Raw genomic sequence first — 14,668 nt, 5'->3', positions numbered from 1 at the left:
GTTAAGAAATTTATCTTACCTTTCAAGTAATAAAGGGGGAAAAGGGGAGGGAGATAAAAAGGGGAACTAACAGAAGGAAGGGAAGAAAAGGGAAAACGGGGGGGGGGTGGGGGGGGTGTCAAGGGTCGATTTAAGAGGGCAAACACACTGAAGGTGGCGATATTCAGGAAAAAACACTGGGAAATATGGATAAAGGGGAAAAAGAGGGAATACAAACAGAAGGAAGTTAGCATGGAGGACAATAAAAAGTTAGTAATTATACCTTTGAATGTAAATAGCAGAGTGGATTAAAAACCAGAATCCTACAATATACTGCTTATAAGAAACTCATTTGAAGCAGAGATACACACAGGGTAAAGGTAAAAGGTTGGAGCAAAATATATTTTACTTCAGCTGAAGTGAAAAAAGCAGGGGTAGCAATCCTTATCTCTGACAAAGCAGCTGCAAAAATAGATAGCATTAAAAGAGATAAGGAAGGAAACTATATCCTCCTAAAAGGTACCATAGACAATAATTTCAGTACTAAATATGTATGCACCAAATGGGACAGCATCCAAATTCTTAGAGAAATTGAAAGAGCTACAGGAAGACACGGACAACAAATCTCTACTAGTAGGAGACCTCAACCTCCTACTCTCAGATTTAGATAATCAAATCATAAAATAAACAAGAAAGAAGTTAAGGAGGTAAATAGATTGTTAGAAAACCTAGATATGATAGACCTATGAAGGAAACTGAATGGGGATAGAAAGGAATATACTTTTTTCTCTGCAGTACATTGGCACTTACCCCAAAATTAACCATGGACATAATAACTAGGACATAAAAACCTAATGATCAATTGCATTGCAGAAAGGCAGAAAGTGAATACATCTTTCTCAGATCATAATGCAGTAAAAGTCATATACAATACTGGGCCAGGGAGATATAGACCCAGAACTAATTGGAAACTAAATAACCTCATTTTAAAGAATGAGTGGATCAAGCAACAAATTATAGAAAGAATTATTTCATCCTAGATAATGACAATAATGATACAACATACCCAAACCTATGGTATACACTCAAGGCAGCTGTGAGGGGATATATTATATCTTTAAATGCTTACATGAATAAATTAGAGAAAGAATAAATCAATAACCCCCAATTAAATACCAAATTAGAAATTCCAAAAATTAAAGGAGAAATTAATAAAATCAAAAGCAATAAAACTACTGAACTAATAAATAAAACCAAGAGCCAGTTTTATGAAAAAACCAATAAAATTGATAGACCTCTGGTCAATTTGATTAAAAAAAAAAGAAAGAAGAAAACCAAATTGGTGGTATCATAAATGAAAAAGGTGAACTCACCACCAACAAGGAAGAAATTAAAATAGTAATTCAGAATTATTTTGCCCAACTCTATGCCAATAAATTTGACAATATAAGTGAAATGGATGAATATTTATAAAAATAAAAGTTGCCCAGATTAAATAAAGAGGAAATTAAAAACCTAAATAACCCTATCTCAGAAAAAAGAAATTCAACAAGCCATTATTGAACTCCCTAAGAAAAAAATCTCCAGGGCCAGATGGATTCACAAGTGAATTCTAGCAAACATTTAAGAAACAATTGGTTCCAATTCTATATAAACTCTTTGGAAAGATAGGTGAAGACGGAACTCTGCCTAACTCTTTCTATGACACCAATATGGTGCTGATACCTAAACCAGGAAGAGTTAAAACAGAAAAAGAAAAGTATAGACCTATCTCCCTGATGAATATACATACAAAAATCTTAAATAAAACCTTAGCAAAACAATTACAACAAGTTATCACTAGGATAATACATTAAGATCAAGTAGGATTTATCCCAGGAATGCAGGGTTGGTTCGATATTAGGAAAACTGTTAGTGTAATTAATTATATCAATAACATACCTATCAGAAATTATATGATCATATCAATAGATGCTGAAAAAGCTTTTGGCAAAAAACAGCATCCATTCCTAATAAAAACACTAGAAAGTGTAGGAATAAATGATTTGTTCCTTAGGATAATAATCAATATCTATCTGAAACCATCAACAAGCATTATATGCAATGGGGATAGGCTAGAGGCATTCCCAATAAAATCAGGGGTGAAACAAGGATTCCCATTATCACCACTACTATTCAGTATCTTTTTAGAAATGTTAGCTTCAGCAATAAGAAAAGAAAAAGAAATTCAGGGAATTAGAGTAGGGAAGGAAGAGACAAAACTCTCAATCTATGCAGATGACATGATGGTATACATACAGAATCCCAAAAAATCATCTAAAAAACTACTAGAAATAATTAGCAACTTCAGCAAAGTAGCAGGATATAAAATAAACCCTCATAAATCCTCAACTTTTCTATATATGACTAGCAAGATACAGTAGAAAGAGCTAGAAAGAGAAATCCCATTAAAAGGAACCTCAGACAAAATAAAATACTTGGGAGTTTACCTGCCAAGGCAGACTCAAAAACTTTTTGAAAACAATTACAAAACACTTCTCACACACACATAAAAAATCAGATTTAAATAACTGGGCAAACATCAACTGTTAGTGGATAGGTCAAGTTAATATAATTAAATGACAATTCTACCAAAACTAAACTACTTGTTTAGCACCCTACCAATCAAAATTCCAAAAAATTACTTTAATGAGTTACAAAAAAAGTTGTAAGTAAATTTATATGGAGAAATAAAAAGTCAAGAATTTCCAGGGATTCAATGAAAAAAAAAAGTACAAAAGATGGCTTAGTCTTACCAGATCTAAAATTATAATATAAAGCATCAGTACTCAAATCTGTCTGGTATTGCCTAAGAAAAAGAGTGGTGGACCAGTGGAATAGACTAGGTCCAATAAGCAGGAAACGATTATAGTAATCTGCTGTTTGATAAGCCCAGAGTCCAGCTATTGGGATAAAAACTCTCTCTTTGATAAAAAACTGTTGGGAAAATTGGAAGTTAGTATGAAAGAAACTTAGACCAACACTTCACACCCTATACCAAGATAAGATCCAAATGGATACAGGATTTAGACATAAAAAACAATATTATAAGCAAACTAGATGATCAAGGAGTAGTTTACCTGTCAGATCTATGGAAAGAGAAATAGTTTATGACCAAGGAAGAGATAGAGAACAACATTCAAAACAAACTAGATAATTTTGACTACATTAAATTAAAGTTTTTGCACAGACAAAACTACTGTAACCAAAATCAAAAGAAATGTAGTAAATTGGGAAACAATTTTTGCAACTAGTATTTCTGACAAAGGAATCATTTCTAAAATATACAGAGAACTGAGTCAAATTTTCCAAAAAACAAGCCATTCCCCAATTGATAAATGGTCAAAGAACACGCAAAGGCAATTTACAGCTGAGGAAATCAAAGCAATCCATAGTCATATGAAAAATTGCTCCAAATCAGTACTTATTAAGAGAAATACAAATTAAAGCATCTCTGAGGAACCACTTCACACCTCTCAGATTGACCAATACAAATAAAATCTTCCTTTAAAAAAAAAAAGTTTTTGTTTCTTCTCTCTTGTGATTTTCTTCATTTTATTCTGATTCTTCTTTTACAACTTGACTAATTATGGAAGTGTTTAATATAATTTTATTGCCTTTTTCAGAATATTTACTATCTTGGGGATGGGGGAAAGGAAAAGAGAAAAATGTAGAAATGAAAATCTTACAAAAAATTAATGCCAAAAATTAACTTTACAGATAATTTGAAAAAGAAAAGTCTTGAGGAAAGAAAAAAAAAATTTACATTCTTCACTTGTACTTTTTATCCCCAGTTCTTAGAATGTCTGGCACATGGTAAATATTAATAACTTGTTGACTTAACTTATTGACCATTAAATTCAGGAGCTTACTAATATTGAAGAAAATCAAATAAAGAATTATATTAGGTTTCAGATTCTAAAGAAGGGATGATATTAACTTTCTCTCATATCTTATAAATAAATATTCTAATTTATTTTGGGTGCTAAAGATTGACTAATCAAGCTTAATCTAATTCAAGTGCTAAAAAGTTTAGAGATCTAGTGCTGCTAAGAATAACTAATGGATTATTTCACAAGATAAAAAAATGTGTCCAACCAAACCTTTAAAAAAATCAACAGCTACTTGATTTAGTAAATTAGCAGACTCACTAAATTCTTTAACATTAAAGTTTTCCTAAAAAAAGTAGACTAGTCTCAATCATGCTCCTTACTGATTCTTTTTAAAAGGTTAGAAGAATCTCAGAATGACAATTACCTCTTTTATTCTAGTACAGGGCCTCTAGTTGAACAATATACCACATTTAGCAGAAGAGACTTACCTATTGACTAAGTGTCTTTCACTAAAAATTACAGAATTAATGAAATATTAGAGATGGGACAGATCTCAAAGATCACTAAGTTAATACTTTCATTTTTGCAGAAGAGGAAATGGTCTCTGAGAAGTTAAATGGCATTCTTAAAGTTGTACAAGAAGATAGTGCAAACTTGATTCCAAAGTCCTCAAATCTCCTGATTTCCAAGCCCGTATTCTTTCTGTTATACTCCAAGTATATTGAAATATAATGCCTCCAAGTATATTGAGTATAATCACTTAAATATTCTTTAATCCAAGTTTAAATCTGTGTTTACAAATGTCACCAAAAAGAATATGATTCATAGTCAATGCCAAGGTTACAGCTTAATTAAAGTAATTTCAGTATAATTTTCTAAAATGTTAAACATGTTAAAATTATTACAAGGAAAATGTCAAGATTATGAGATAAACAAAAAAGAGATGAAATTCTTGACTAACTTTAACATCAACATTAACAGGATACTAGATCAAGATACCAGCTCTTTAAAGAGGATGAAGAGCTACGAATAACAGTAAAATGACATGAAAACTGTGCCCCCTTTATTGAAGGTTGACTCCCCCCAAGAGAGACAAAGGTTCTTTCAAGTTACTATAGATGAAATAAAGACCATAAGATTGTCATACAAAATCTTTTGTCTTTTTTTGACTATGCCATTTCAAAAAGCATGCTTTACAGTGGACCTGTCAAGACAGTCAAACAAAAATTGACGCATATTTAAAGTAATGATTCAAACAAGATATTTAAATTTCTCTTGCCTGGCATAACCAGTTTTAGACATCTCTAAATTTCCTTCTACCACATAACTACTTTCTAAAACAAGGATATAGGACTAATCTTGACTTTTCAAAAAAGTGCAGGAAAAAAGTGTGAAACTGCAAAAAGTTACTTTTTGAGGAATTCATAAATTTTCTAGTGTAATAATATTCATCATAGAGGGCCTTGGACAGTGTAATTATGTAGTCACTATTTAAAATAATCATATTTCTTTGTAGTTGTCAAATTTGTCTCTCCTAGAAGCTCAGAGCACTTAAACCTTATCTAATCTTCACTTCAATAATTTTATGAACTCTTGTCCTGTAATTCAGAAGAGGCAAAATAAAACTTAAATTGCTTGACTCTAAATGCTTTCTAGCAACTAAATTTTTTCTTTTAAAAATAGCTCACAGAGGGCAGCTATGTGGCACAGTGAATAGGACTCATGAAGACCTGAGTACAAATTGGCCTCAGGCATGTAATAATTATCTATGTGGCCTTTGGCAAGTCACTTAACCCCAATGCCTTGCAAAAACCTAAAAAAAAAAAAAGGTGTCACAAATAATTTTGTGGCATACTATACCATTTTTAATTCTTAAGATATTTTAACTAATTCAATAAAATAAATAAAACTAATATTATAAAATAATCAAAGTCAATTAAAAAATATCATTCATTTTAATCCAGTTAAAAAGTAAACTGCTGCCTTTCAATACCTCCAAAAAAGGACAAAGAAAACCAAGTGGATTCTTAGATAAATGGTTTAATAATGAATATTTTAGGATCTCTAAAAAAAAAGCAAGAGTCAAAATGTACTTTTTTAATAAGTTGTTTCAGACTAAAGACTGCATTTCGTCATTTTTCAAAAAAGAACTTTCAATACATCAAATCTGAAATGAAGTACTGGAATTAAGAAAATAGAAATCATATGAGGAAGAATAAATTTATTTTTATTTTCTTCCATTCTATCCTTTCATTAACAATTAAATCTACAAAAAAGTGGAATAGACTGCCTATGAGAGGTGATAAATTCTCCAACATCAGTTGGAAGTCTCCAATAAAATGCTAGTGACCATTTCATAGGTATGTTGCAGAAGGGATTTTTGCTTAACATACAGATTAAACTAAATTGGTTCCCAAGGTCCCTTCCAACTCTGATATTCAATAATATCACAATTTTATTACAATTAAAATACTTACCCGGAATGCTGCAAGAATGATTCTAGTTACTTTCTCTTTAACAGATTCTTGAAGGATATCAGATAGTACAGGAATGATATTATAGCGACGAAGATGTTCACACATTTGAGGGCTAAATGCCAGTAGCCATACTGAGAAAATCATTTGATACTGGAGTTGGAAGCCACATTTGTTGCTCAAAACTCCCATTATACTAAAAGGTAAACATATATTTGAAAAAACTATTATATATTATATCAGTAAGCGGCAAAACAAAGAAAAACCATATTAGCTAATAAATCATCATGAATGACATTCACAACAGTTTTTGCCTCATCATCAGCAATAAAGATTAAACCCACTCCCTGAAGGTCAATTTTCTAAGTTCCAGACTCAAATTATGTTCCCTCTCTCATAACTCAGTCTAGGAAACAGTGGCAGTTACCATGTTACAAAATCCTGGATTTTAGCTCCCTTACTGCTTTCAATTGCCCTCTCCACAGAACTAATATGAGTCATCTCAACTCAGACTGCTGACCAAGTACAGTAGTACAGTCACCTAAGCTGTTCCATTCCTTGAAGAAATGTTCTCTCATCTACTTTCATGGGTCCATTTATCAAATATATATATCTAAATAACTGACCAATCTCTATCTCCCAACTTCTTCCCAAGAGTTTCAGTTCTGAATTTCCAGTTAAATTTATGTCCTAGGGCATTTCAAGTTCATGTGAAAAAATAAACTTATCTTCTCATAAAAACCTGCCCCCCCATTTTACTGCCTTTTCTCCAGTTACTCAAGGTAGAAACATTGGAGTTACCTTTGACATTTCCAACTCCCACACTGCTACTTTCAGTCATATGTCAAATTTATCATTTCTACTTGAGAAATAGATCTTAAATCTATTGCTTCTATCATCTTAGTTCATCCCCTCTTAACCAGTCTTCCTATTTCTACTCTCATTTCAGCTCACACATCACATAAACACATGCTTTCTAATCACATCCTCCTTTCTCCTTTCCAAAACCCCTACAATAGCTACCAAGAACTTACCAAAAAAGTAATGAAACCAAAGGATAAACAATCATAAAAACACCTTAGAGACTTGACATTCAAGGTTCTAGTCAATCTGGCTCTAATCATTTATTCCGGACTATCATTTCACCTATATTAATGTCCACCCATTCTTCATTCCAGACAAAACAGACTTGCTACTTACAGTCCACTCTAATTCTGTCTCTATCCTTATGTCCCATATTCCACCTTTGATTTTTAAAATTCTTCCCTTCTGTCAAGTTTCAGCAGTTGAAAGGGATATCTGAAGCTATCTAGTCCACTTCTACAAATTCTAATCAAGAGGTCATCCAATCTCCATTTGAAAGCAACAAATCAGAGTGGATAAAATACTGAACTACTTAAGAGTTATGTGCACAAATTCCTCCTCAGCCTGTATGGCCTTGCGTAAGCCATTTAATTTCATCTGTGCCTCAATTTCCTGACCTATAAAACAGTAGGATGGCTAGAAAGGCTTCAGGTCTCCAAACTAATAAATCTACAGAAAAACTATTACCTCTCAAAATAACTCATTCTACTTTGGAAACATTCTAAATTTGGGCAAGGTTTTTCTTCAATACTATATCTAAATCTGCTTCCTGGAAACTTCTGCTCAGTTGCCTTTAATTCACCCTCCACCCCCAAGGTCAAACAGAATCAGTCTAATTTGTATCTATAAAGTTACATAAATTCAGTATCCCTAGCACCAAGCATAGTGTTTGGCACACAGTAGGCTAAGTAACATATGTTCAATGATTTGAAGACAGCTGTCATGTTCTCTTCTACACAGTCCCCCCTTTCAGGATAAACACCTAAACCTCATTTTGTCAATCCTCATGTTAAGTATATTCTTCTGGATGAACTCCTACTTGTCTATGCCCTTCAAAAGATATGCTGCCCATAATTAAACACAGTGCTCCAGATTGGGACAAGATATAATAGACATTATGTTTTTTTCAAAACAGTCTAAGATATTATTATCTTTAGTTGCTATAAGATCACACTGCTGATGCATATTGAACTCATATACTACTAAAACTCCCAATCCACATACTATCCTGTCTAACCTTCCCTTAATTTTCAGTTGAAAGTGAACTCTCCTTCCTCAGTTCCCCACAGAACCCTGCATGATTTTCACTTTGGTATTCATTGCCAAATATATATTACAGCTCAGTGGCTACTGTTGGCTGTTCATCTTTTCTATCTCTAGCTCCAAATATAAGGCCAAACTGCCTGGAAGATAAATAACAAATACTGGTTGAAGAGAAATGAAAAAGTCAAGAAAAGGAAACCAACATTCTAGAAGCTAACCTGGACTTGTTTCCCTGAAAATTATTAGTAAAAATTGCTTTTCAGGCTAAAAATATCACTTTCTTTCACAAATAAAAAATACTCACCAGTTGACCCCATCAGCTTCTACCCATGCAAAGCGATACTCATTAACACGAAGCATCAGTTGAAGACATCCAGCAACACACTGCACATATTGGGAACACTAAGTAAGAAAAAAGAATAAAGTCTTAAAAGTAGCATAAAGTTTGAATCCATAGAATCCTGAATCTAAAAGATAAAAGCTGCACACAAATACTCACAGAGACATGTAAAATTGGATTACCTAGCTCCCACAAGAAAAGGTCTTCTCAAGCAGAGACCTTTTGTACTTGTAGGAGCTAGGTAATCCAATTAACTAAGCTTATAGAACAATCTTGATTGTTAGTTCTTCCATTAAACTCTCAATTAGAAATTGTTTATATATTTAAAGAGATTCAAGGAAAAACAAGAGGGGGAAATACAGCTTATATATACTATTTATTCAGTTAAGCAGTCTTTTAAAATACCATTTAACCTGAAAAAATGGCACTATAGAGATCAAATGTGTTTGAGGCCAAGAATTAATGATAATATGAAAAGAAAGCAATTCTTAATGAATTTTTTTATACGTAGTATAAAAATCATCTGATTTTTAAAAGAATCTCTTCTAAATTCATGAGGATATTCATGAATGCTTAACTCTAAAAAGCAAAAAATAATTTAAAAGCAATATAAATGGTACCATATTGCCATTATAGATAAGGTACACCAAATAACAAAACTAAAGCAGTGATTCTATAATTTTTTTTTTTTGTTTTTGCAAGGCAAAACTTGACTTGCAGATGAGAAAACTGACTTGCCCAAGGTCACACAGATAGGTAATTATTAAGTGTCTGAGGCTGGATTTGAACTCAGTTCCTCCTGACTTCAGGGCCAGTGCTCTATCCACTGCACTATCTAGTTACCCCAATGATTCTATAATTAAAAGATTTTTTGTTTTGGTTAGGCAGCTTTACTTTATTAGCCAAAGGCAGGTCTGGTACTTTAGGTGCTCTTGGGTGGGCAGGTTCACTTCTTCTTCACCACCACAAGCTTCTGGCTCTGCAGGATGGCACTGGCCTGATGAAGAGTGGCCATGTGGAGATCTTTCCGGTATTTATTCTTGCAGATGATGTCAGGCACGGTTGAGGGTAGCCTGAGCGTTTTTCTTGATCGCAGTCCTCACATAGGAAGTGGCAGGCTTCCTCTGACCCGACCTGCACTTCAGCACCAACATGATGCCCTTGCCATCAGCAGCCTGTTCAATGCCCACCGTCTTCCAGTGGATCAGCCCGTTGTAGCAGAATGAGTTCTGGGCCTTGAGGTTGTTGGGCTCAGTGCTGTAGGTCTGCTTGTTGCACTTGATAAGGAAACTGGAGCAATTCCAAAGGACCATCCACTGCAGGTGGGCTGACATGGTGGCAGTGGTGGTGGGGGGAGGGGGCTGCACTCGCAGTGACTCCCAGAGAGAGAAAGGGCTAATTAAAAGATTTTTAAACATTTGCCACTTCCTGGCAAAGAATTGTTTATCTAATATCATCAAGGAACCAGTCCAGCAAAATGGGCAAACTTTGGAGTTAAGTTTGGAGTAGTTTATCACCAGTCTAGCTAAAAGATAATAAATTTCTAACAAATAGGACTATTTCACTAAGGTACTGAGTACTAATCTACTTTAACAGATCTAGACCTACAAATTCTTTGAAGTATCTTTCTTGGGGGCAGCTAGGTGGCACAGTGGATAAAGCATCGGCCCTGGAGTCAGGAGTACCTGGGTTCAAATCCAGTCTCAGACACTTAATAATTACCTAGCTGTGTGGCCTTGGGCAAGCCACTTAACCCCACTTGCCTTGCAAAAACCTAAAAAAAAAAAAAGTATCTTTCTTATTACTTTCTCTATGTCATTCAATAGAATACTTTGAGTCTTTTGGACTATAAGAAAGCACATTATTAAACTTTACTTTCAAAATTCACTATTTTGGCAAAATATAATTTGCAGGGGCAGCTAGGCAGCGCAGTGGATAGAGCACAGGCCCTGGAGTCAGGACGACCTGAGTTCAAATTCGGCCTCAGACACTTAATAATTGCTTAGCTGTGTGGCCTTGGGCAAGCCACTTAACCACTTTGCTTTGCAAAAAGTAAATACATATATATATAATTTGCACTGATAAGAAAAAAATTATTTACTGACTACACATAAACTACTAAATTAGCAAAGACGCAACAAGGTTTGAAGTTTTTTTACAAACTCATAACAGATCCAAAGCTAGAAGAGATTTTAAACGTCTTTTATTACATTCAACAATTTTGCAAATGAGAAAATTGAAGTTCAGAAAGTTCATGTTACCCTGCGCTAAATCATACAAGATTTTAAGTAGGAATGTCAAAATTCAAACCCAGGTCCTTTGGTTAGAAATACAGCACTCTTTCCACTGTATCACAATGTTGTTTTCTAAATCATCTAAATAGCAAATAACATTAATTTGTTTTTTTCATTCAATCAGAAAACAGATCTTCTCAAGGGGAAATTCTTCAAGTGAATAACCAAAACTGATAAAATAATCAACAGGATTACTCTCTTGAGGACCCCAAATGAAAGTCCATCATAAAGTGAATCAAGGAGGCAAGAGTCTTTTAAATCCTTCTACTAACATATATAAATATAAAGAATAAACAGGTCCCTATATGGAACAGGAACACACCCAAATTTATAACAACCACCTATATGGAAATAAACAATTCATAAAATCCAAAGAGTTTTCCTTGACAATACATTATATAAGTTTTTTTTTAAAGTATTTAACCTAACTAACTCCATTTTTTTGTCTGTCTCCATGACTGACAAGTTACACTGGATGTTAAGATCACTAACATCATACTACATAATCAATCCATTTGGGGTCCAGGGCCTGGGCAAAACAAATAATGGCTAAAGCATTTTTCCCCTTGGTCTTGGTCTGTCATGGTCATGCCAGGGTTGAAACCATAATTTATGCCTAAATATAAATAATTAAGACCTTAGTACTAAACCCTAGAAAATTCAAAAGCCAAGGAGAAGGCATATTACAGTAACAAAGGAAAAAACATGCTAGCCAAAACCACACACAAGTCAGAATAGCTGTTTAGCTGTTGTGTGGAGAAATCAGAAATTGATCAGAAGGCCACAATGGAGCAAGAAGCCACTGAAGACAGAACCAAGAAATCAATAATCAGCAACAGAAAATAGGCACAGGGACCAGAAGAACTCAAAAGCTAGCTCTCCTAAAATATCTGCCAAAAAAAATTATTAGTTTCAAGAAACAGAAACTAAGGTCCCTTAGTCTGACTTATTTTCTCCTCATTCCACTCCCTTTTTCCATGTTCTTCATTTATCTGGCTCTATTTTCCTGCTCTGGGACATCTACTAACTCCCTAAGTGAATAAAATCACACCCTCTTAAACAGAATACAATGACAATCAAATTTCTCCAGAGATCCCACTGACCTCTTCACTTTTACCCATGGACTAGCCAAAAGAATTAATTAGGCAACAAACCTTCTGCTCCAATCCAACCCATATTTCTCCCTCAACTGACAAATCTTCCTTAGCATTCAGAGGTGATTTGCCCAAATCATGGGGGGGGGGGGGGGGGGGGGGGGGGGGGGGGGAAGCAAACATGACACTAAAAATCCTATACAATACTACAGTCAAGACAGAAAACTAGCCAAAAGAAAGAATCTGTCCACAACATTATTTCACTCAAAGAAACAGTTGCTTGATGATGGGAGATAATATGACACACTCAAATATACATAAGCTAAGTTCTGTGAAGTGAATCTATGCCATAAGGAAGTCATTGCTTATCTAAGCTCTCAACCACTCACAGTGTGAGAAGGGCTTAGGTTCCCCATCTCTCAGAGATTTACCAGAGACTGAGTGGAGCTTGAAAATGAACCAGAATGAGACACTAAACCTGTAACAGGAAAAACTATTCATAAACTAAGCACCATAAACTAAGTTTAAAGTGTCCAAATCCTTATAAGAACAACAGTAGCAGGGGCAGCTGGGTGGTACAGTAGATAGAACACTGACTCTCAGACACTTAATAATTACCTGGCTGTGTGACCTTGGACAAGTCACTTAACCCTACTGCCTTGCAAAAAAACCCAAAATGAATAAATAAAAGAATGACAGTAGCAGGCAAAGGGACTCACTGGGAATATTCACCCTCAAGGTAAAAAATGCACAAGTCTATTATTTCTTACTAATACCTTCATCTTTCAAATTGATGCCCTTAATTTGGCTATAGAAGACTTTTACATAAAAATGACAGAATAAGCATATAAATTCATAATTGATATTTCTTCTTGTGTTTTATTATTTCTTATCTTTGTCCTGATAATTCAGTAGTCTCATACAGAATGAGCTGATTCAAGGACATCTCACAAATAATTAAGTTTTTTTCCCATCTGTTAAACTGTAATCTTTTTTCCCCCAGTGTCATATGTTGCTTGCCATGTCAAGTATTATTAATTTTTTTCTTGACATGTTTGTGATACAGAGGTCTTCTCATTCATTTTTTTTTTGGTTTTTTTTTTTTTTTAGATTTTTGCAAGGCAAATGGGATTAAGTGGCTTGCCCAAGGACACACAGCTAAGTAATTATTAAGTGTCTGAGACTGGACTTGAATCCAGGTACTCCTGATTCCAGGGCTGATGCTTTATCCACTGTGCCACCTAGCTGCCCCTCATTCATTTTTCATTAATTATACTTTCCCATTCATTCTTGATGATTCTCACTTTTTCCCCACCTTCGCAGTGGGGAAATATAAGAATATATCACAATACATGAAGATTTAATTTGGAAGATCTTATCAAGTTCTTCATAGAAGTCTTCAATCTCTTCATACTTGGCAACTGATGGTGGCACAAAAACTACATTAATTTTCACGGTGGGCTTTTTTACAAATACTTATCATAATATTATGATACAATATAATCAGATATCCTATTAAATGTTTCATTTTGCCTCTGAATGTAAATGCAAGATACATGGCAAAAATGTCCCAAGACTGAGATGATTCAGCTTTCTCCTTGACCCCCAAAATGCAACCCCATGCAGTACGCCACTCTGGGCACTGAACAAGTTTATAAAAAGTGTGCCATCATCCACTGCAGAACCACATGTATGAAATTAAATAATTTCTAAATGCTCTTTGTATCCCTGATATTTCAACTCCTTTCATTTCTCTTTGTTTCACCAGTTTTACAGCAACTCCTACATAGAAAGTTTTATACATCACACACACACACACTGCCCCAAAACATTAAGAATGTCATTTCATGTTATAAAGATCATATTTAATTACAATAATGGAACTAAATGGCATTCCATATCAGCAATCATCTTGCAAAAACTTTTAAAAAGTTAAACTAGCTTCCAACAGTCCTCAATGTAAGTTAAAATTTTGAACTTATTAAAATCATCCCAATAAAAGTTTTTTCAGTGCTTATATTACAAATTTGAACAAAAAAATACAAGGAAAGTCAAAAGGAAAATAAGATTCATTCTGAAAATATCCGCTTCACAAAGAACTTTGAAGGAAAGCAACTGATATATAAAGAAGGGTCATCCAACGTTATTGTGTTGGCTATACTTTGAGAATGACAGTAACTCAAAAAGTTTACAAATCAAACTCTATTTTCCAAATTTCCTGCATATAACTTGACAGTTTTTCCAACAATTTTATGCTTATTTAAAATTTTTTAAAAATTATAATTATAATCATGTGCTTATCATCTAAAACTCTACAAAAGTATGAAGCAGAACCAAGAAAGCCAAGAGAAAAGCAAAGAAGTTGCCTGAACTGTCCCCAGTTCCCTCCCAGAAACAAGGCTAATTCAAGTCTCTAAACAAATCCTGGAGCAAGAGAATTCACAAAAAGAGGATTATCTCACATGAAGAGACACAAAAGACCTATTCC

At 34.1% G+C, this 14,668-nt stretch overlaps 1 protein-coding gene and 1 pseudogene across 4 annotated transcripts in view; both read right to left on the bottom strand.

Annotated features, from left to right (window-relative positions):
- The window catches only part of ATP6V1H (ATPase H+ transporting V1 subunit H), a 132,942-nt gene that overhangs the window by 65,648 nt on the left and 52,626 nt on the right, over positions 1–14,668 (bottom strand). For all 4 annotated transcript variants that reach the window (XR_012471945.1, XM_074203694.1, XM_074203693.1 and 1 more), the window contains 2 exons: positions 8,757–8,854; positions 6,329–6,521 (listed from right to left, as the gene is read on the bottom strand). Coding sequence is in view for 3 of the 4 variants with exons in the window: in XM_074203694.1 (XP_074059795.1) it covers positions 6,329–6,521; positions 8,757–8,854 (291 nt within the window). In the remaining variant the exon portion in view is untranslated. The remainder of the gene's footprint in view (positions 1–6,328; positions 6,522–8,756; positions 8,855–14,668) is intronic.
- On the bottom strand, positions 8,861–12,333 carry LOC141500493 (large ribosomal subunit protein eL28 pseudogene; annotated as a pseudogene).

This window comes from Macrotis lagotis, chromosome X (assembly GCF_037893015.1).
Source record: "Macrotis lagotis isolate mMagLag1 chromosome X, bilby.v1.9.chrom.fasta, whole genome shotgun sequence".
NCBI lineage: Eukaryota > Metazoa > Chordata > Mammalia > Peramelemorphia > Peramelidae > Macrotis > Macrotis lagotis.
Note: the sequence above shows the minus strand (reverse complement) of the source record. Positions and strands in the feature narration are given on the sequence as shown.